The sequence below is a fragment of the Manis pentadactyla genome, chromosome 12 (assembly GCF_030020395.1).
Source record: "Manis pentadactyla isolate mManPen7 chromosome 12, mManPen7.hap1, whole genome shotgun sequence".
Taxonomy (NCBI): Eukaryota; Metazoa; Chordata; class Mammalia; order Pholidota; family Manidae; genus Manis; species Manis pentadactyla.
This window is the reverse complement of record NC_080030.1, coordinates 70,795,409-70,818,103: the sequence shown is the minus strand read 5'-3', so window position 1 is coordinate 70,818,103 and position 22,695 is coordinate 70,795,409. Positions and strand designations below refer to the sequence as shown.

The following is a 22,695-nucleotide window of genomic DNA, read 5'->3' as shown; positions in this document are numbered from 1 at the left end:
AGTAACCAACTGGAAAGCTGCTAAGCTTAGAAGTGGCTTTGTGCAAGCAGTGGTCTAGCCCAGGAGTGTTTTAGATATTTGAATCCTTTCTCTACTTACCACATTTCTCCTGGTATCAGGAAAGGAAGAGAGCCTCTGACAAATGAAAGAGGTGGAAGGTTAGAAAGAAAAGAAAGAAATGTAAAACACGGAGGAAGATGGACTACAAGTGGAGACTGAATTCAAGAGGAAAACAAATTTAGAAGGAGCTTCATTTGTAAGAGGACTAAGAACACATAGTAAAACAAAAAACTAGATACAAGTAACATAAAATAATTATTAAGCACTTTCATTCATATTCTTCTGGTCAGAAACAACATAATATTAACATCAACAAATTGTCAACAACAAACATTATCATGGTGCTTCAGAAAGCTGACTGATAACATTGATAGCTATCCACATGGTGTTTAACAGTATAGTCCAACTTTGGTTAAGGGATCAGACACTGCTTATATCTTCAACAAACCTGTGGGCCTAATGGTGGGTAGCAATGGAAATGAAGTAAAACTGTTATTAATGAGGTAGAGCAGAGACAGGTGTAGTGGACACATTTTATGTAACAAATATAGAAACCTTATAAAAAGTATAAAGATGCATTCCATGATGTGTGGCTCCATCCACCCCCACCCCCCACCCCCCACCAGCCCACACACACACAACACAATCAGCCCTTCTGCAATCAGAAGGCTCGACACCTCTAGCGTTTCATGGGGAGAGTCCTTGACTTTGCCTTGGCTGGGGAACTCCCAGTGTACACCAGGGGCAGCCTCATTCATGCAGCTTTTTTCCGCAAGAGTTAATTAATCAAGGCGTTACTACACTGTCCACCAGTATGTTTTTCCAGGAAGTGATACCAAGTGTTTTTTCTACACATAAAGGTCACTTTAAATATTACCTGACACAGTGGAGAAGCAGAGAAGCATTATGTCAGCATCAGTGTTAACTGTTACACCCTCCTACCACATCAGGATGCTTCGAGGCTCAAAAACAGGTTATCTAAAAGTTCTTTACAAATTCTAAGGAAACATCATTTTCTGTGTGTATGTATACAAATATACAAACACACACATATATACACACACACACCCTATATATAAATATATATATATATACTCTAAACACACACATAATCTTTATTGTGATATGATATGGTATTTTACTGCCCACAGAACTATAACTGGTTAAAGTTACAACTAACACTTTCTATTTTCTATTCTGTATCATACTGACTTGATCACATAGTTATCTTTCCTACTGGACCATGAGGTTTTTAAAGATGTATGTATGTCTTGTCCATGTATGTTTTGCCTTTGAATATTCCACACAGCCTAGCATATAATTTCACATAATAAATGCTCTCTCTCTCATATATATACGTAATGAGTTTTTATCAGGATCATTACTGTAGGATTCATTCCTTTCAGAAATGTCTGTGAACTCCAGGAAATCTCAACATTTAACATTTACACATTTTTAAATTTATACATTTTAACATTTATAAATTTTAAAATTAACATCATAAAGTACATTATATTTTATTTAAAACTTTCATTAAATTTTGATATCCTGGAACTAATAAAGAGGGAGCTCTTTAAATAAAACCCATATTACAACAAGCCTTAAATGAGAACTTTTTTCAAAAAATGGGGACAATAATGCAAATGTCTCTTCAAAAAGGATTCAGCACAGTGCTAATGTGATTACCCAATGTGGGATCTAGGATTTGAACAAAGGCAAGAGGTTAGCACTTTAGCACTTCCATTCCTATGACAACTTCTGCAGCAGGCAGGGTCTGAGACTGTTTAATTTCTAGTTCTAATACATTTTAATTTAGTATATTTTAATTCAATTTAAGTGTTGTAAAATTTCAATTCACTCTTTCATCTTGTTTTGTTTGTATTATGACCTCAATTTAACTTCAGATTTAAGATTCTTAGAAGCCCTCTCTAGAGGAGTTTTCGAACACAGAAGCAAGCTGCATCTTGCCTCTTCAGAATTTAAACTGCATGCCTGACAGGAGGAACTTCCTCTGAAGAACAGCTACAGCACACCTCTCCACACCTCACTCTGCTGGCAAAGCTAACTTCACACCACAGAAACTACTCCCTAACAGACCAATACTTGGATTAACTAAATAAGCCTGATTCTGAAGAGATAAAAGTAGAGTTGTATTAATTTGCTATGACTGTCATAACAAAATCCAAACTGGATGGCTTAAACAACATACATGTATTATCTCACATATTTGGAGATTAGAAATACAAGACCAAGGTGTAAGCAGGGTTGGTTTCTTTTGAGGACCCTCGCTGGCTTGCAAATGGCTGCCTTCCTGCTGTCTCACAAGGTCGTTTCTCTGCGCATGCTTGTCCTTGCGGTCTCTGCATGTCCAAATTCCTCCTCATATAAGGACACCAATTAGACTGGATTAGGGCCCACCTTAAGGGGCTCATTTTAACTTAACCGTCACTTTAAAGGCCCTATCACCAAATACAGTCACATCCTGAGGTACTGGGGGTTAGGGCTTCAACATATGAAATGGGGGGAGACACAGTTTGGTATAACATAGCTAACATAGGTTCATTTTTCTCTCTGTGCTAGGCACTAATTTAGGCTTTGTTTATCTTGGAGCCCAAACAACCTCTTTCAGCCATCCTTCCCTTAAGTAATCTCTTCAGAGAGAAGCAATTTGGGGATGACATTTCCATGTAGCCCTCCAAGCATCTCACGGCCCCCCTTGGGTACTTAATAAATGAAAATTTTCACAGTGATCCATCTGTTGCAATATGGTTAGCTATTTGAGAGGCAACAAAAAGTTGATACAAAAAAACAACAGATGCTATAAATTGTTTCTGAAACCAGAGTGACAGTTTTATAACCAACCCCCACCCCCACTCCGATCTTTACCCCCACCCCACCCCCAAGCATACCAGTTAATTAAAAAATACGCCAGGGTACATCTGGGAATTCCTTTGGTCTTTCCTACAAAGTATTGTCAATGGTGAAGAAACTAATGGAGAGAGTGCGCAAAGGCTCTTCAATATTTTTGAGGAATGATAAAATAGTTTAGACAGGAGAGGCAATACGAGAGGCCTGAAGTCAATTCTTGTGGCTTCCAGTAAACTATTAGAACAGTTTTTTTTTCTTTCCTTTAAATACTGCTGTATGTGACATGTTCAACAAAATATTTTAAAGAAAATAAGCCAAACCAGTGGAATCCAGATAGATCCTCTCACTTCTGATGCTGCATATCCACCAAAAAAATGTTATGGTAAGACGCACCTTATTATGACACACCTATGGTCAGACTGCAAAATACATTTTGTTTTACCAAGTTTATAATGTCATTTTCACAAATTAAGTGAATTAGAACCTCCTCTTAAGAGTGCCTGCAACAATCAGAAAACCGCACACACCATTCTCAAAGGAGTCATGTTTTAATGTTCAACTGGTCATTTACTTCATGTATCCAGTGCATCTTAACAGCACACAGTAATTAATGCTTTATCATAGCTTGTGTTAGGATCGGCACTAATAAGAGTGAACAGAGAATAGAGTTGAAGTCAGTAATCTACATCTACTACCACAGTAAGACTCATACTCTAATGCACACAATAACTGGGCTTGCAGAAAACTTGCCTGGTAGGTCCTACTTGGCTGTTTAATCCGTTGACAATAAAATGAGACTCCTGCTCAAAGTAGTATTCCTAAACGTGCAGAGGCCTGGTATTAGCTGTCCCTTATTAACGTTCAAAAGACCATCAGATGAAGACGTCTTATCAAAAGCAACCTACTAAGTGTAAACAATACCCAAAGAATGATAACTCAAAATTGAGTGATACACTAAGAATAAAAATTCTTCCAGCATAGATGATACTTAAATAATTTTCTCTGAACTTGTAAGTAGCCAAGTTAGTGGTTTCATTCAAAACACTTAAGGAAAAAAATGCTGGTTTATGAATTGCAGGTAATAAAACAAACCTTTATACCACTCATACAAAAAAAATAGAAATAGTTGAACAACTTCACAGATGTGCTAAAAGCAGCATAAGTGAATCCAAGCTGAATGTCGATGAATCAAAGTGTCCTCAGAACTTGTTTGCTGTCGTACACAAATTTTTTGAGAATTACATGTCTTGGTATGCTGTTGCTCGCCACTCTCCTTTTCCCTTCTCTTATTACATTTATTGCTCTCTGGTCTCCTGCCACTTTCTTTTCTTTTTTTACGTTCCTGCTATGCCCACCAAACGGCAGAAACCTCGGGCAGTAACGGATCACATCTCTAGTAATCTTTTTCTTATTCTAGGGATTTCCAGACTGGAATGGGAGGGAGAACCAGGAACAGCCCAAATATTACCTATTCATATTTTCCAAGCAAAGCTGTGTGTGGAAAATCGTCTCTTCGCTCTTCATTTCACATCTATTTAACTAACGGCGCTGTGGTGCACAAATGAAGATCCTGGCCAAGAACGAGATTTCCAAAATGGCTTTGCTCCTTCCGAGCTGGCATGGGTCTCTGAAATGCAATTTATTTCCACTGCAACCAACCCTTCTCTCCACCCAAATATTACCTAGGACACAGACAGCTGAACCTAAACTAGTGTAGACAATTGAATCACATCTGCTAAATCAGTAGAAAGCCAGCACAGCCGTTGGACTGACGTGAAAGGAGCGTGAAAAGGAAAAGAAAAAAAGACAACAAAAAAACAGAACACCGCACGATGCAAAGCCGAAGGGCGGGCGTGTTCCAGAATCGCGCCTCCCGCGCCGCGGCCCCGCCCCTCCGCCCCGCCCCCAACCCGGCCACGCCCGACGTGAGGCGCGGGAGCCGCCGGGCCGGGGGCGGGATCTGCGCCGCTCCTCCCTCCGCCGCTGCCGCCGGCGGCCTCCGCGCGGGCCTCCCAGTCCGTATTCCACTCACTTTGTTCTCCGCCTTTGTCCTAATCCACACCAGCAGGTGGAGCCGCAGTTAAAGTTTGCGAGTCCGTTCAGGGAGCGGGAGCCCATCTTGCTCGCGGCCGAGGCCCTCGCTGGAGGAGGAGGGCCAAATCTCGGGCGCAGCCAATCGCGGGCAACACTGCCAGTTATCAGAGCAGAATGGGCTGTAGTTTAGTGAAATAGGAAAGCTGCAAAACACTGTGGAGTGCTCCCGTGTAAATAAAAAGAGGAAAAAAAAAAGTTTCTCAAGTCGCCGCTGCACGACGTCGGGCCGGCGCGGGGGCGGGGGTCTGCGCTCTCCCAAGCGGCCGCGCGCTGGACTTTATTGTGCCGCAACAAGCCCCGGTTCCCATTGTTTGTGTTTTTTTCAAAATATGGCAAAGGTTCAGGTGAACAATGTAGTGGTGCTGGATAACCCTTCTCCTTTCTACAACCCGTTCCAGTTCGAGATCACCTTCGAGTGCATCGAGGACCTGTCTGAAGGTGAGTCGGAAGCCCGCCCGCCGCCGGGCTGTCAGTTGCGGGCGGCAGACGTTGAAAGTTTCCCGGGCCCGGCCTCGGGCGCGCGGCGGGGGCTCGGCGCCGGGCGGGCAGCAGGCTCGCCTCTGCGGAGGGAAACTTGAAGTTGATGGACGGCGGCCGCCGGGTCGCGCGCGGCGTTCAGCCGCAGCCGGGGCGCCTGCCGCGGTTCAACTTGCAAGGAACTTGTTCGAGCGGAGGTAGCCATGTTGTCAGCTTTGTCTGGCGCGCGGGCGATTCGCGAGACCCGCACTCGCACCGTCGCGCCGGCCGGGGATCGCCCCGGGCTGGCCCCGTGCCGCAAATGGCCTCCGCGGCTCTCGGCCCCGGCGGGGCGGCTGGGCAGGGAGAGGCATGTGTGTGGCCGCCCCGGCGGGTTAGCAGCGGAGCCATCTTACCCGGAGGAGAGAACCGGGCCACCGACCCCGGCGTCACGACGCCTCTTCTCCGCGGGTGACGAACGCGGCGCCCCGCCTGCCCACCTTCCTGTCCCCCGCGGAAGGCAAATCCGTGCTGAGAGCCTACGCAGGAGGTGCCCTACTCTGCTGGGTGTCCATGCCCGGCCGCTTCAGGGAGGAGAGCGAGGCTGCCGCGCGCTGATTTCTGGCTCCCTCGACCAACCAGCAGGGGAGGCGGGCGCAGGCTCGGCCCCTCGGCGCCGCGAGCCGGGCGCGGGTGCTCCCCGGGGCCGCGGATACTCCCCGGCAGGCGCTCCCTGGCCGCCGTCCGGGATGCTCCGGGGGCCCGGGGGTGCTGGCGCGCGAGCTCGCTCCGACCGGTCCGGACTCCTTTCCGTAATGACTGAAACCACCTCTCTCTCAGGAAGAAAAATATTGCTAAGATAGAAAGTTACATTTAACCCAAGGGCAGATACTTCAATTTCCAGGACTTAATCATTGCCTTCTAAGTAGTCTGAAAGAAGACTTTCAAGAACGTGTTTAAATCTAGTTAAAATAATTCCACAGCCAAATACCTTGAACATAAAACACGGAAGTGGGTTAGGAAATAAAAGGTAAAATCGGTAAAATTCTAATGGCAATGCAAAAATTTTTACAATTTTCTCGGAGTTCGTTTTTTGGTTTTAAACAAGATAACTTTAATATTGCAGTAATAGTTAGAAAGCTAAAACTTGCCAAGGTCTTATCTTTGCTTTTCTTAGATTTTATTAAAATAATCCAGTGCTTCATTTTAAAATTTGAGAAGAGTTTAACTTCATTTATGGTAATTTTACAATAAGGGTTATACTTCTTTGAACTCGTTTATTTAACGAAATGCATTAAAATCATTATGCTCATTATGGCATGTAAAGAAGCATTTTCACTTTAAAAATTAGTTTTTTAGTCTATAAAATGTATTTTATGTAGGGTGTTAACTTTTTAAATTACAAAAGCAATACATGCTCATTGTAATTTAAAAAGTAGACATATATAAAGTAACAGTCCTCTGTACTCAGTGTCTTCTCCATCTCCCTCTTGCAAGTAACCATAACACTTTAATCTATGCTCTTCCCATACAATATTAATGCATATATAAAGCTTATATGCATATATATGTTATATGTCAGGCACATTTTGAAAGACCATTTAGTACATTTCTAATAGGCCATAGACATATAATTAAAGGGGATTTTTCTTATTACTCTGAAACCCTTTGATCACTTTTCCACAGTAGCACTAACAAGCATTTCAGCTACCAGGCCAATTTTCCAAACCAAGAGTCAGTTATTCTTCCTTTTTATGCCAATTGCATATTTAAAAAATGAGTGAATGCAGGAGAAACCATTGATTGCTCCATTCAAATTTACACTACAGTGTTTTTTAGGCATTAGAAGTTCTTCAGATTGCAAGCATTTCTCAAGTGTTGCCTTCCATTTTAGGAGCCAGTTCTGAGTAAGGATGACAAACGATTCAGGATGTTATGGGGCTTTGACATTGCATGGTTGAAATCCATTCAGGGAAGCAGAACCACTTTCCATTTTTAACTGGGATCTACTCAGAACCCAGTTGAATAACATCAGAATTTTTACAGTACTAATGTCAGAACACACTTACTTCCACTTGTACACCACATTTCCCAGGGTACCTATTACAGGATATTTATTTAATATTTTAAGGAAGAGTTTAAGGTGAATCATGCCAAAGCTGCAAAGGAATCTTTCAAAAAGGTGCCATGCTTGTTTACTCCACCTAGAGGCTGTGTGGATTAAGGAGCTTGAGTCTAGTTAGTACAGGCTCCTTATAGGTCCTATACTTTTATATTGCAATTCTTTAAAATATCTGTTCTTGAAATGAAACTACATAATATAAAGAAGAGAAATTTTTATAATTTCATCTCAAGACCCAAGCCAAAAGATTGGCCACCATTTTTCATACTTAAATTTGTCAATAGTCCCCATATAATTTTCACTTTAAAAGTGCCCCAGTAGCTTTGCTTCACAAAAGTCTTTAGGGGCATTTGCTCTCAAGATAATGTAGTTATTTCTAATATAAGGCTTATATCAGTGAATAGGACAGCAATCCACAGATTTAAGCACAGACTTTCCTGTCAGTATGGGAGATAGGAGACCCTGGATATGTTTGATCTGATGTTCACCAAGCCTGTAGAAGTTCTGATTGACCTTCTGCTATCTTTGTTATGTCTTCTGTGGATTGCTGATTCTCTGCTTCTGTATTGAAGAGAGTCATTTTTTTAAGTTGATCAATATCAATAACTATTGACAGTTGAATATTTACAATGTACCAGAATTGAACATGGTGCTTCATACTTTCAAAACTGAGGCTTGTTCTAATTCCCAAAACTTACATACTTTCCACTAGACCAACTAGTGTACTGAGTCTAAAATTCCCATGGTGACTTCCCTCACTCCCACCACAAATGGAGATACTTGGAAGCTGGATTAACATGATTAAATGAAACAGTTAACTTTTAAAAAAAGTGAATAAATTTCAGCTGATAAACTGTGCATCTGACCCTATCCTTTCCTCCTTCAAATACAGGAGTAGAGGAATGAAACCTAGGTTAAAAAAAAATAAAATTAAGAATAAAGCAATGCTAATTTATAAAGAAGTATTGATCATTTTAAACAGTAGCTACAAGTATCCCATAAGCATAAAAATGAAGCTACAGGTGTTTCCTGAGTTATAGCCTGTACTCCTTAGAGCTAAATTATCTCTCCATTACCTCTGCCCTTCCGCAACCCTCCTGCAATTAAATTTCTTTATTCCACTATTCATTTGAGAGCTAGAAAGGGAAGAATTTATCTTCCCAGTTAGGGTTTTGGAAAGAGCACAGGCTTTGGAGTTGCAAAGATATAGCCTGAATTCTGATTCTTTAATTACTAGCTGTGTGAATTTTGGTAGATTACTTAGCCTCTCAGAGTTTCAACTTTCAGGTATCATTAGATCCATATAATAAAGCTGTTGAGGCTTAAAAAACGTGTGAAGTGGCAAAAACAATGCCTACCATACAATAGGTAAAGGCATACTCGTTATTACTGCACTGTGCAGATACTGCACTTTTTACAATGAAGGTTTGTGGCAACCCTGCATCAGGGAAGTAAGTCAGCACCATTTTTCTAACAGCATTTGCTCACTTTGTGTCTGTGTATCACATTTTGGAAGTTCTTGTTAATATTTCAAATTTTTTCATTATTATATTTGCTAATGGTACTCTGCGATCAGTGATTATAAATAACTTGCTGATAAATGACAGATCCGATAAAGGCTTGACATCCAAAATATATAAAGAGCTCACGCACCTCAACAAACAAAAAGCAAATAATCCAATTAAAAAATGGGCAGAGGAGCTGAATAGACAGTTCTCCAAAGAAGAAATTCAGATGGCCAACAGACACATGAAAAGATGCTCCACATCACTAGTTATCAGAGAAATGCAAATTAAAACCACAATGAGATATCACCTCACACCAGTAAGGATGGCTACCGTCCAAAAGACAAACAACAACAAACGTTGGCGAGGTTGTGGAGAAAGGGGAACCCTCCTATACTGCTGGTGGGAATGTAAATTAGTTCAACCATTGTGGAAAGCAGTATGGAGGTTCCTCAAAATGCTCAAAATAGACTTACCATTTGACCCAGGAATTCCACTTCTAGGAATTTACCCTAAGAATGCAGCAGCCCAGTTTGAAAAAGACAGATGCACCCCTATGTTTACCGCAGCACTATTTACAATAGCCAAGAAATGGAAGCAACCTAAGTGTCCATCAGTAGATGAATGGATAAAGAAGATGTGGTACATATACACAATGGAATATTATTCAGCCATAAGAAGAAAACAAATCCTACCATTTGCAACAACATGGATGGAGCTAGAGGGTATTATGCTCAGTGAAATAAGCCAAGCAGAGAAAAACAAATACCAAATGATTTCACTTATATGTGGAATATAAGAACAAAGAAAAAGTGAAGGAACAAAACAGCAGTAGAATCACAGAACCCAAGAAGGGACTAACAGTTACCAAAGGGAAAGGGACTGGGGAGAATGGGAGGGTAGAGAGGGATAAGGGTGGGGAAGAAAAAAGGGGGTATTATGATTAGCATGTATAATGTGGGGGATGGGGGAAAGGGGAGGGCTGTGCAACACAGAAGACAAGTAGTGATTCTACAACATCTTACTACGCTGATGGACAGTGACTGTAATGGGGTTTGTGGGGGGGACTTGGTGAAGGGGAGAGCCTAGTAAACATAATGTTCTTCATGTAATTGTAGATTAATGATAAAAAAAAACTATGTAGTCAAGTAACTTCTAGACTAGTTGTTCTCAAAGTGTAGTCCAGAGACCCCTGAGGGTCCCCAAGGCCCTTTCAGAGGGTTCAAGAGGACAAAAATATTTTCATGGTATTACTAAGACATTATTTGCTTTTTGCACTTTCTTTCTCTCAACTATACAGTAGAGTTTTCCAGAGACAATGATGACCTGTGATGTCTTAACAAACCAATTGCAGGAACAGACCTGGAATTTAGATGTCTTCTGTTAAGCCAGGCATTAAAGATTAAAAAGACATCAAAGTTATTTGCAAAAATGTAAAACAATGACACTTTTCTAATTTTTTTTCTGGAAAATGTAGGTTTTTTTCAAAAGTTATGTTAACGTAATTATTTATTATTTTTAAGTAAATTAAATATGTTTTAAATGTTTTAATCTAAAACAGTAAATATCCATAAATATAACCAAACCAGAAGCTCTTTGGGATCTTCAATTAGTTTTAAGAGTGTAACAGGGTGATGATGGGGGGAATCTAGTAAACAAAATGATGTTCATGCAATTGTAGATTGATACCAAAATAAAAATTTAAAAAGTGTATAATGGGAAAAACAAACAAACAAATAAATAGCTTGCTGAAAGCTCAGATGATGGTTAGCATTTTTTAGCAATATTTTTTAATTAAGGTATTTACATTTTTTTAACATAATGCTATTATTGCACACTTAATACATTACAGAATAGTATAAACATAACTTTTATATGCACTGGGAAACCAAAAAATTAATTTGACTTGCTTTGTTGCAGTGGCCTGGAACTGAACGTGCAGTCTCTCCAAAGTATGTATTTTATAAGAGCAGGTTTAGAAATCATGACTATGTTCCTATGCCAGACCACAAATGTCAACTTAACTTAAACCAATTAGGAGACCAAGAGCGCCATACATACGCAGCAGTACAAATACATATGAAGTGGACAAACTATGAAGATATCCAGGTGGCAGTTCGCAGCCTTACCCTCACACAGCTAGTTTGGGAGCTTTTACGGCCCTTTCTTGAATCAGTTGCCCCATTTGGCTTTTTGGTTACATACCTCACTGGACACTAGTTTTGTGACCTACTTTATTAGTTATTCCTCATCTCCCTGACCTCTTAACTTTGGAGAGCCCCAGGGCTCACCTAGGAATCTGGCCTAAATTTTTAAGGCTTTACAAATTGACAATTTCCAAAATTTCACCAGACCTGTTCATTACCTCCACTTAGATACCTAGTAGACATCTCAAACTTAACATGACCAAAACTGACACCTTTGTTTGTTTCCCTCCCCTTCCCCCTGCAAAAAAAAGAAAAAAGTGACTCTTGCTGCCTCTACAAGATTTATTCAGAACGTGACTGCTTCTCACCCCCATGCTAAATATGGTCCACTCCACCATAATTTCTTGCCTCAATTGTTAAAATATCCTCATTTCTCCCCTCGTCCTCTTAACAGTCTATACTGAGCATAGCAGCCAAAATAAGCCTTCTAAAATGAAAGTTACATCATGTCACTCCTCTGCTCAGAACCCACCAAATGGCTTCCCATGCCACTCACTGTAAAGCCAACAGTCACTATAGTGTCTTTCAAAACATTGTGTAATCTGGCCATGCCCTGCACCCCCAATCTCATGGTCAGTTGTTTCACCCTTTGCTCAACCTGCACCAGCTCTGGCCTCCTTGCTTCTTTTTAAGTGTGCCAAGCATGCCCATGTGCCCTGGCCTTTGTATTTGCTGTTCCTTTTACTAGACACTCATATTGCTTGTTCCCTCTCTTAGTTTTCACCAGTGAAAAGATCATCTTATGAGATGTTAGATACAGGACCCTGCATCTGGAAATGTGCTAGAAGTAGGAATATAAGGGGTCTAGGACAGAGCCATCACATACATAGGTCCTCAGAAAATGACTATTGACTTAGTAAGAGAGAATAAACTTGGAGGTTCTTTTAATTCAATAAACTGAAGTTTATAATACAGTATGAATAAATGGTACTTACACTATTTTGGTTATTTGTTTAGGGAACAATATCTACAGTTATACAAAAAATGGCAACACGTGGTGGCACTAACTAGTTCTCAATGAGTGACCCAGAAACACCCCTCTGAGAGTGCTGGTGTACACTCAGTGTGGTGAATCCAGGAGACAGGCCACAAAATGCTAACACCTAAGAGGACCAAGAGGCCTTGCAGATGATTTGTATTTGTACAGTTGTCTTCCCCTACTGAAGAGGAGGATCAAGAGCAGTGATTTTACTCATCTCTGGGTTCTTCTCACAGAGCACACTGTAATAGGTGCTCAACAAAATCCAATTACATATAATGGCTGAATTACACAGAATGTCTTGGGTTGTGCTTTAGTGTGTCCCGCTCCTCCTTGTGCCTGTTCCCACTATGTACTCTAATGTATTAATTAGTATAAAGGTATTGGATTCGTCTTTCCAATTTAACAAATGTATGACACAAAGGAGTGCCATAAGGGAAAAAAAAACCCTGTGGTCCTTTAACAGCTGGTGAGCTGAAGCCCCTTACTTCTAAACACAAGGGTAGACTGATGATAATGATTTCTCCACTCTGAAGCTTGGTGGTTTGGATCTGTGCAACATGAACTACGGGGCCGCCCTTCCAAAGTGTGTTTAGTAGGTTGTTAAAATGACATATGAAAAAGGTGGGGAGGGATTCCATAGCCAAATAAATTTGGGAAATGCTGTATTGTTACTGGTTTTCTTTACTGAAGGATGTCTCATAACTTACTCTGCCAGTGTGCTTTATGAATCCTCAAGACAAAGTTGTAGCATTTCCCAAGTTTTTGTGAGGAGCTCTGTCCAGGGACCAGTGTTTCACAAGAGAGTACTCTTGAAAAACTCTGGTATGAAAATATAAGAACTCTGTAAGGAGCAGTTCTGTGCGTTTCCTATTTTCTGCTATGAGAAGCCATTTCTAGCAGCCAATAATGATTATGTGGACATTAAAAGGGTTTTTGATGTCATCTTATAACAAAGTTACTGAATATGAAATAATGTTTTGGTTTTTAACCCTAGACTTGGAATGGAAAATTATCTACGTGGGCTCTGCAGAAAGTGAAGAATACGATCAAGTTTTAGACTCTGTTTTAGTGGGCCCTGTTCCTGCAGGAAGGCATATGTTTGTATTTCAGGTAAGATTATTCTTGATAAATATCTATGGTGAATATACTTCTAGATGGACTGTATCTCATGGCCTTATTCATTTCCTTTTGGGTTAAATCACTCTGGTTCTGCTGCATTCACTTGTTATCTGCTTCTATCATGTTTTAGGAAGTCTCTGTCATAAAGGAATGCCACCTTTTGATTTTGTGTGCTGTAAGATGTTAACGTGGTATTTACTTCAGGGTTAGCACAGCATGCAGTAAATCTTACACTCACTATGTCATGGCACATGGTGGTTAATTTGTGGCTTTTCCTGTGAGTAGTCCCTTAGTATAAGGCCTTTAGGGTGGCTAGTTGCTGTCCAGCAGCCTAAAACGGATTCAAAGTGCATACTGCTAACCGATATAATTAATAATATGCATCTTCAGTTTATGGTTTCAGCCACTAAGAGTGATGATGATATAAGAAAAAAACAACTTGCTTTCAGCATTATCAATAATTGAGCTAGGTTACAGGTATGTTAGAGATCTACTGCATGGTCTTAAGTCACTGGAATTGAAGTCCAGTGGTTTACTAATGCATCTAATCGATACATTTTATAGAAGATTATTGTTACAAATCTACTCTTTATTATTTATAGAGGGAAATTCTACTACTATAAATCATGCTCTCAGATACAACTGACAGTATTTGGGTCTGTGCCAAGGCTTCAGACATTGTCTTCTGTATTCAAAAGTGTTACTTTTTTTAATCCATGTTAAATTGTTGTATAAAACTATTCAATCACCTTCCCAATTATCCATGCTTTTTAGGAGATATTTATAATAGTCCAAAGAATAACTAGCATTAGGTTTTTAAAAACTATTATAAATTTTGTTAAAAGTACTTCTACACAACAGTCCCATCAGTTACATAGATTCCCCCTGGAAGGACTTCATCCAGAAAGAAAATTAACTCTTCCTATCCCTGATCACCCCTTTTTCTCATTTCATAGATGGGACCAACTTAAATGAAAACTGTTGGTCAGATAATCCCATCAGCTATGGGCCAAGAATCACTCAAACATATGGTATCTCTAGAGCTGCTACCTTTCCCTCCCCACTCCTAAGTATAGAATAATTCAAAATCTTGGTGTTCTAGCCTTAGTGGTTTTTACTAAAAAGCAGTAATTTACTGTATCTAAACAAACGGTTAAGTAAAGTTCAAATATATTAACTAAAAGGCTCAACTATTTTAAGTGCTGTTAACCTGAGTTGTGTTAGTACATAACCTTGGTGAAACTGAGGGTACCAGAAAATGCATGTCTAGGGCAAAGAACTGGTGATTTAGACCTGGTTCAAATCCCATCCCACTGCTTATTAGGCACATGTGACTTTAGACAGGCTCCCTAAACCTCCATTAGTCACTCTAGTCATCTATAAAATTTGGATAATATCCCACGTCATATAAATGTTACAAGGATTAAATGAAGGATAAAGCAGTTAAATACAATGACTGACAAATAGTACCCTATTTCTACATATAAAACTAAATTTTTATTCTCATAGCTTCTTGAAATTGTTCTATAAAAAACAGTATTTGTTTCAATCCATAAGCCTGAAAAATCTGTACTTCACTGATAATTCATGATGTACTAAGAAATTTTACTTGATATTTAGTGATATACCTTTTCTGCTACTATAAAAATTTATAAATAAATCCCTTGTTCTTGAAACAAATCCTTAAAAGTCTTTTCTGTGTGTTTATGTTGTTAAGAACACTCCAAAAAGCAGAGAGGAAGCACAGTGTGATTTAGATCATATTGTCAGCATATGCACTTTAGTAAATTTGCCATTATCAGTGGAAAGGGACTAAAATACATTTTTTGTGCTTTATAGAAACTGTCATAGTATTCTTCTGGTCTACCATGATTTTGCTTCTCAGAATAAACATGCCTTTCTTAAGTGTGTCAGAGGCTAGCAGGAAGATGTCTAAACATCTGCCTAGTATTGCTGGTTAAAGTCAAAGATTTGCCTATCATTTCTCCATCCAGAATGATCTTGAGAGGCCTGCAGGTTTTACTTCTCAAATTTGGTCAAGCTGAATCCTTTGGTAAACAAATTATAAAATAAAAACATGCCTAGAAGAACCAATTTGCTTGAGGTGATGAGAAGGAACATGAGGGGAAAGTTCCCAAAGCAGTACTCAACCACCTTTGTTTCCCATTTCACCTACTTCCAGGACATTAGAATCTTCTGGGCACCCTGGAATTAACCTAAACCCTCTGGGTATGGGTGCATAGGTTCTCAAACACAAACAGTATATTCTCAGGGCAGGCTGTCTGTTCCCATTATGGTACCTCTCCAAAGAGATTATAAACCACTTCAGGGCAAGAACTGAGTTATGAATGAATTTCAATACACTAAGTATATACTGTGTGCCCAGAGCTGTGCCAGACATGAGATTATAAAGATGAACTAGATGGAACTCCTGCCCAAGATGAATCCTAGAATCCCAGGGAAGACTGAAGGGTAAACATACTTACTTAGATTATTGGACATATATTAGTAGAGGATTTGTGCCAAGGAATAGAGGTGCATAAGAAAGAATACTGTTAATTCTACCTTCTGAATTAGAAAGGGCTTCACTAAAAAGGATGTATTTGATGCAAACTTGAAAAATAAATTTTTCAGGTTGTTAAGGAATGACCTTTCAAGCCAAGGGAATAGTATATGCAAGGCACAGAGGTATGAAAGATTATCACTACATTTTAAAGACCTTGTCTAATTCTACAGCAAGAGAAAGATGTGTGGAGTTAAAGGGAGTATGAATGGAGATGTTGTTTGAAGACAAATTGTGATGATCCTTATAAACCAAGTTAAAGAACTGAGATTTTTTTATCTCTTAGAAAGGGGAGTGATCATCTGAAGTTTTAAAAACCTGTTGAAGGGATAGAAATGGATCTATGCTTAGATGATGAGTAATGCCAGCAGTAGTGCAAACAACAGGCTAGAGCAGGAGGAGACCAATTTTAAAGTTTTAACAATATTCCAGATACGAGATAAAGACAAATTCAGCCTTCAGAGATGAAAAATGTTGAGACTGACTAGATGTGGGAGGTAGGAAAGCAGAGGGTGACTGTGGTAGGGATTTTATGCCTTTTCGTGTCATCTGCATGTGGTAGATGAGCAGTCATCATTAGTCGTTGGTAATATGGCATGAGTGAGCCAGCCAGGGATGTCCATTAGCCAAAGCACTGACTGAAGTGTTCACCCAGACTCTGGGATGTTTTGTGTCCTGGCAAGAATAAGCTAACCTACTGGGACTTCATCCACTTAATGCTCAGAGTGGCTGCCTCGGGTCACACTGAGATGCCTCGCCATCACTGCCTATCTCCTTAGCCTAGTTCCTCTTTCCGGCCAGTTTCCTTACTTCTTGCCTGCTGCCAGAGACAGGGCCCTAACCTTTCCTTTGTGCTTTTTGGCCTTCTCTAGCTCACTGGCCCCACCTTCTGCATTCAAGGTTCAGTTTACAGCAGCTTGATTCAAAACAAGGTCATTGATAACATCTGTCCAAAACAATCTTTACCTTCTTTGAATTTCCATAGTATGCATGATTTAAATAGCACACTACACTTTAGTGCCTGGGAAAGTCATTCACAATAGAGGATTATCAGTATTTTCTGAGAATCTGCTATATAGCTACTTCCATTCCATTTTTAGTTTTATATTAATTTACTATTAGAATATCTGTGAAGGGTGGATTGAGTGGGTGTGAACAAATGTGTCCTGGGTAGAAAAGGGAAACTGGTATATTAAACATTTGCTGCTAATAGGCTGTGTGGAGATAATTGAATATTTACTAATTTAGGTCTGAAAATTATGACTGGAAAAGGTTTGAATCAATAAAGCTATTGATTTGTTTACTATATTTTATAAAAGTGTCTATAATTGAATACTGCATAATCCCTGGTGAACTACCACACATTGTAGCCAGATTTATTTCCCTCTAGAACCAGTGGTGCTTTCAAGTGCCCAGAGTATTTAGGTATACTGTGGAGAAACATATGAATTACATTTTCTGGCCGTAAATCAGTCTCAAAATGAGCATTTGCCTTCCCAGCATGATTTCCAAGTTTTTGTTGCTGTCCCCATAACTGATGATGCACAAAGGAACCAAAATTCCAGTCTTGCTTTCAGTTAAGAGCCTTTTGTGATGTGTGTACTTTTCTTTTTAAATTATTCTAGGCTGATGCACCTAATCCAGGACTCATTCCAGATGCAGATGCAGTAGGTGTAACAGTTGTGCTAATTACATGCACCTATCGAGGTCAAGAATTTATTAGAGTTGGCTATTATGTAAATAATGAATATACCGAGACAGAATTAAGGGAAAATCCACCAGTAAAACCAGATTTTTCTAAGGTAATGTTCTATTCTTTATTTCATTATTTTTACTATGCAATTACCATTTCATAGTATCTTATGAAAATGACTTTGAAATAATAAATTTGAGGTCCTTGTGCCAACTGGGCAAACTAATCATTGTTCCATTACCATGGATGACCTCAAATCCTACCTCCAGAGGAGTCATTAGTAATTAATGTTGGTCAGGCACCTTGAGAGGCTCTGATGATTTAGAAAACTAAAAGTGCCTCCTGGAAGAAATAGGCTTCTGTTCATGCCTTTCTGTATGACATTTCCAATTACATCATGATTCTATTCATTTGAACCTTTAGGACATACAAATTCATGTTTGTTGTACTGATTATTTACTCAATAATAATTCTTCCTGTAAATCTTAAAATTGTGGGGGTGGGGGGTTTTATGTTTGTTTTTTTGTTTAACACTGTTATCTTACAACACCTGTATGCCTTCACCTGAAGGTCTTATATATTTCTGGTGAAGAAAAACAGCTTAGTTTCTGAGTAAGAAGCTGAAATCTGTAATTCAGTATTCTCAAAAAATACTTAGTCCTTTATGATTTTCCATTGGGAATTGTACCAGTTTGGTAACTGGTGATTTTTGTGAGATTGAACACAAAGCTGTATCTGCCAGGTCATGGAGGAAATAATACATGGGAGTAGAAGGGAATCTTCTCCTTTTGAGAATAAGGCTGGAATGTTTTTTATCCTGGTGTGGGAACTTCCACTGATTCAATTTAGTAGTTACCAGTATGGCAAAAAGAGAAGAAACTAAATACTATTTCTAAGAATGAGCTGAATTAATTAGAAAATAGGAATCCACTAGTAATGAGATTATGTCAGGGGAAATTTTTCATTTTTCTTGAGACTATTACTGAAGAGACATCACATAAATCTAAAGAGCATAGTTAGTTAGATAAATAATACTCTGAAGCATCCACCTTCAAAATATCTTCAAAATATCTTGTTTCCTCTAAGGTAAAATAATTTCTTTGCTGTAGCCCTAGTCCATGGTTATTAGTTATTTTGCAGGTGCTTTGACTTTTTATAGCTTTGTATAACTTAGCTCTTTAGGAGCTCTTATATAAAGAACCATTCCTTAAGCTCCTATTTGTATATAATGATCTAATTTTCTTAGTGTTTACCATTTATGTCTTTCTTCCTTTAGCTTCAAAGGAACATTTTGGCATCTAATCCCAGAGTTACAAGATTCCACATTAACTGGGAAGATAACACAGAAAAACTGGAAGATGCAGAGAGCAGTAATCCAAATCTACAATCACTTCTTTCAACAGATGCATTACCTTCAGCATCAAAGGGATGGTCCACGTCAGAAAACTCACTAAATGTCATGTTAGAATCCCATATGGACTGCATGTGACCGACCACCTTCCATCCCTTTAGTAAAAATTAAGCTATAAAAACACACAGAACTATTTCCTTAATATTCCATAAGTACATAGTCAAGACACAATGTGAAGAATTTGTTTAAAAAATATCCTGTAGAAAGTTTATAAGAAAACCAGTATTTGAGCAAATTGTGGAATATAAATACAACTATTTTTAAGTAATTTTTTTCTCTAATGTGTTATTTTATTCTGAAACTAATCTGATTAAAATATATATATTATTTTCTTCTCCTGTATATGTAATTAGAGCACTTATAAAGACATATTAATCATTAGACCAGGTTGTAAAGATGTTTAAACTAAACTCTTGGATGATAACCTTTGGACCACTATTTTACTGGCCTTCAAAAGAAGAAAGTTCACTTCAACTAAAATGTTCCTTTCTGTGATAATATATAGTTTAATTTAATTTAAAGGGCAAATTTCCATTCTCTTTTGGCATGTCCTTGTAGAAGGGATTTGAAGTCAAACTATATGCTACCCAAAATGGTAGGATCTGATTTTTCTGGGCCACCTTGAAGCTTCTTATGGCTACTATTACAATTCATGTACTGTTAGACAGCATTCAGTTTGGCTTCTAAGATAATAACAAATGTGGTTAAATGTTTATAAGGTCCTCTGGTTATGTTTCTTGTTTTTATAACAGTTTAGGACATCAGGTCACTCTCTGAATCACATACCATTATTACCCAGTGAATTAAACATGTCAAGAGCAGACACAAACTCTCTAAGTTTAAGAATAGGATATTACAATAACTTAGATTTGTTCATTAGATTTATAAAAATACAATGAATTTAACTCTTTAAAGTTGATTTGATCATCTGTTGGCAGCATTTATATAAAAACAGTGGATTTGGGAAGGTATATTTAGCTTTATCATAATAGATAAGTTACTATTTTGGAAATACATATATTTTCACACATGTAGTACTCTTCTCCATATCCCCTGACATGCATGCAGACTAAGATTACACCTATCTGTGGTTGACATATTCTAGATAGCCCTTCCAGGTAAGCTTTTTTAAAGCAATCTTGGAAAGGAAATAATTAACACTGGGCCAAAAGGTTCTTTTTCTTTGGTGAGAGCTAGGTCCTTCCTCAAAGTTTCTTATGCTCCATTAAATTAAGTGTAGTAGAATATTCTCATTACTCTTGCTGCTAAGCAAGACATTATTAGCCATATGATGCAGAGTTATGCAGTGCCTTCATATCTAAAACTTTTATACTGCACTTTTTAAAGCTTTTATTTTGAGGAAGGGAAAAGGGCATTTGTCTGAATATGGATTCTAAGTTGTATATATTTCATGTCATTCTAAAAAAGTGAATTTGTGAAGCAAAATTTTGCTAAATGTTAAACTTTGAAATTTAATATACCAGATTATTAAAATACTGTCCACTAACTAGTTCATAGACTGCAAAAGTAAAATACGTCCAACTGTTAAAACTATATGAAGAAAATTTCATTTTTGTCTAATTGCAATTAAAAGAAAATGTTAAAATATTAAAATGAAAATAAAACTTTCCAACAGAGCTCAGAGACAAGATATGTGCTTGTTAGAAATAAAGCATATATAAGCCAAATTACCAAATAAAACAATTCACTGCTGAGTTTTATTGATTAATTATGATTGGTTTGTATTGACATCGAAGGATTAGGTTTTTATGTCAATTTGTAAAAAGTCAATTTTCACAGAAGGTTGAGACTTAGAAACTACTGTCTCTTAAATTTTTTTGATTCTGTAAGATTTAGAATTCAAACATGAACTAAGAAACTGTAGCACATAGGCCGGTTGTTTTTCTCCTGATTAGCCTCCTGTTTAGACACTATCTGAATTATAGCTAGAAGGTTTTGAACTATTTTTGCCCTTTTTGATCATAGTAAGTAGCTGTGTCCTGAGAAGATAAAAAACAGCAAGTGACTTAAGTCACAAAAGAGATAGGTGAGTAGGTTGGAGGGAATGAGGATATCATTTGAGCTGAGAAGACATTCAGGAAGTCTGAGAAGCATGCATACATTCATTTAATCTTAGGCTGACATGGTCTTTCCCTCTTGTTTTAAGATTTGGGATTTCTATTTTTACCAAGAAAGTCTATGGCAGCAGTTTCCAATATTTTTAACTGTAATCCATGGTAAAAAAAAAAATTTAAGTAAACTAATGACCCCATAACTACATATATAGATGAACAATTTTCATGAAAATGCACCCTTACAGTGCATCTTTACTGTCTGCAGTATATTCTGGTATCTTGTATTTCATTTTGAAAGTGCTCATTTTGATCCACTGAATTGGCATTTATGACTAATGGGCTGCAATACATAGTTTGAAGAAAAGCTAGTCTGGCTGTCGGAGAAGACAAGAAGTAGCAATACCTTTTCTAAGGTTCTAAAATTTATATTTACTTTACCTGTCCTTTCTGTGTTATATATGGATTATGGTCGTGCCATTTAGAAAAAAGAGGGAAAAGTGCTAAAACTAAATCAGCAGCCATTCAATCGAAAACTGAATATTCAGAAATTATTAGTAGCCCACAAGATAGCTTGGACCCATTTCTTGGCACTCCATATTATTAACTTTAAGAAACATTCCACATAATTGGAAACACCTCTATTTGTTGCTGATATATTTTTATACAGAACTCTAGAATACTGGGTCATGAATTTTTAAATGTACATGAAGTGTTCTTTATATGTTCTTGCCTACTTCCCTTCCATTATCCTGAAGCTTGTCCACTTCTCAATCCACAATCCCTTCCCATCAATGCTTAATGAAATGTTCACTTATTTCAAAACCAAGAGCCCCTTAGAATGGAGCTCTCTTTATGTTGGAGCATTAATGAAACATTTGCTGCTTTACGGTAAGTTTTAAAGTGTAAGCTTCTCATAAGAAATCTGAGCATAGGCCATGGGTGTAGGGCTCCCCTAACAAAAAGCAGATAACATTTATAAAATGTGTGAAACCAAAAGCCTATTACAGAACAGTAGAAATATTTCCCCAATCAAAACAGACAGTGTAAAAATACAAAATGGCATCAAAGCATGTTTAAAATAATTTTTTCCTAAAACCACTTTAATCAAACGTGACATTATCTGCGAAGGCTTTTAAATGTACTTGAAGGATCATTACAATGTATGAATAAAGCTCCACATTGCCATGTTAGCAGTATGCTTTCCACATATTAAGACAAATTTTCTACCTGAAAATCTTCAGTAGGAGCTACTGTTGCCTCTGAGATCTATGAGCATGAAAATGCCTTAAGCTCTACACCATCTATCTACTTTTGTAAAGTGAGATTTCCCCGTTTAACATTTTGTTTGCTGGTCCTCATAAAATGCTAGATGATGCATGCTTTTTCCTGTGTAAATATTCATGAAGGTAATCACTAGAGAATGAGAAGGATTGTTCAAAACTAAGATGCAAAAAGATACATGGGATACGTTTTTGGAAAATAACTAAGTGAAGATGGAGCTTTTAAAACATTTCCTTGTAGCTAAAAAAGTAATGCTATA

The 22,695-nt window shown here is 38.3% G+C and overlaps 2 protein-coding genes across 9 annotated transcripts in view; one reads left to right on the top strand and one right to left on the bottom strand.

Moving 5' to 3' along the window:
- Positions 1 to 22,695, bottom strand: part of MCM9 (minichromosome maintenance 9 homologous recombination repair factor) — a 102,281-nt gene that overhangs the window by 44,956 nt on the left and 34,630 nt on the right. The gene's annotated exons all lie outside the window — the stretch shown is intronic.
- ASF1A (anti-silencing function 1A histone chaperone) lies at positions 4,120 to 20,717 on the top strand. The gene is made up of 4 exons (XM_036925057.2): positions 4,120 to 5,460; positions 13,289 to 13,404; positions 17,602 to 17,778; positions 18,946 to 20,717. The coding sequence occupies exons 1-4, from the start codon at positions 5,352 to 5,354 to the stop codon at positions 19,156 to 19,158; spliced, it is 615 nt and encodes a 204-aa protein (XP_036780952.1). The 5' UTR covers positions 4,120 to 5,351; the 3' UTR covers positions 19,159 to 20,717.

Coding starts and splice junctions, on each gene's coding strand:
- ASF1A (XM_036925057.2), top strand. CDS start 5,352: ATGGCAAAGGTTCAGGTGAACAATGTAGTGGTGCTGGATAACCCTTCT. Junction 5,461..13,288: donor CATCGAGGACCTGTCTGAAG/GTGAGTCGGAAG, acceptor TTTTAACCCTAG/ACTTGGAATGGAAAATTATC. Junction 13,405..17,601: donor GGCATATGTTTGTATTTCAG/GTAAGATTATTC, acceptor AAATTATTCTAG/GCTGATGCACCTAATCCAGG.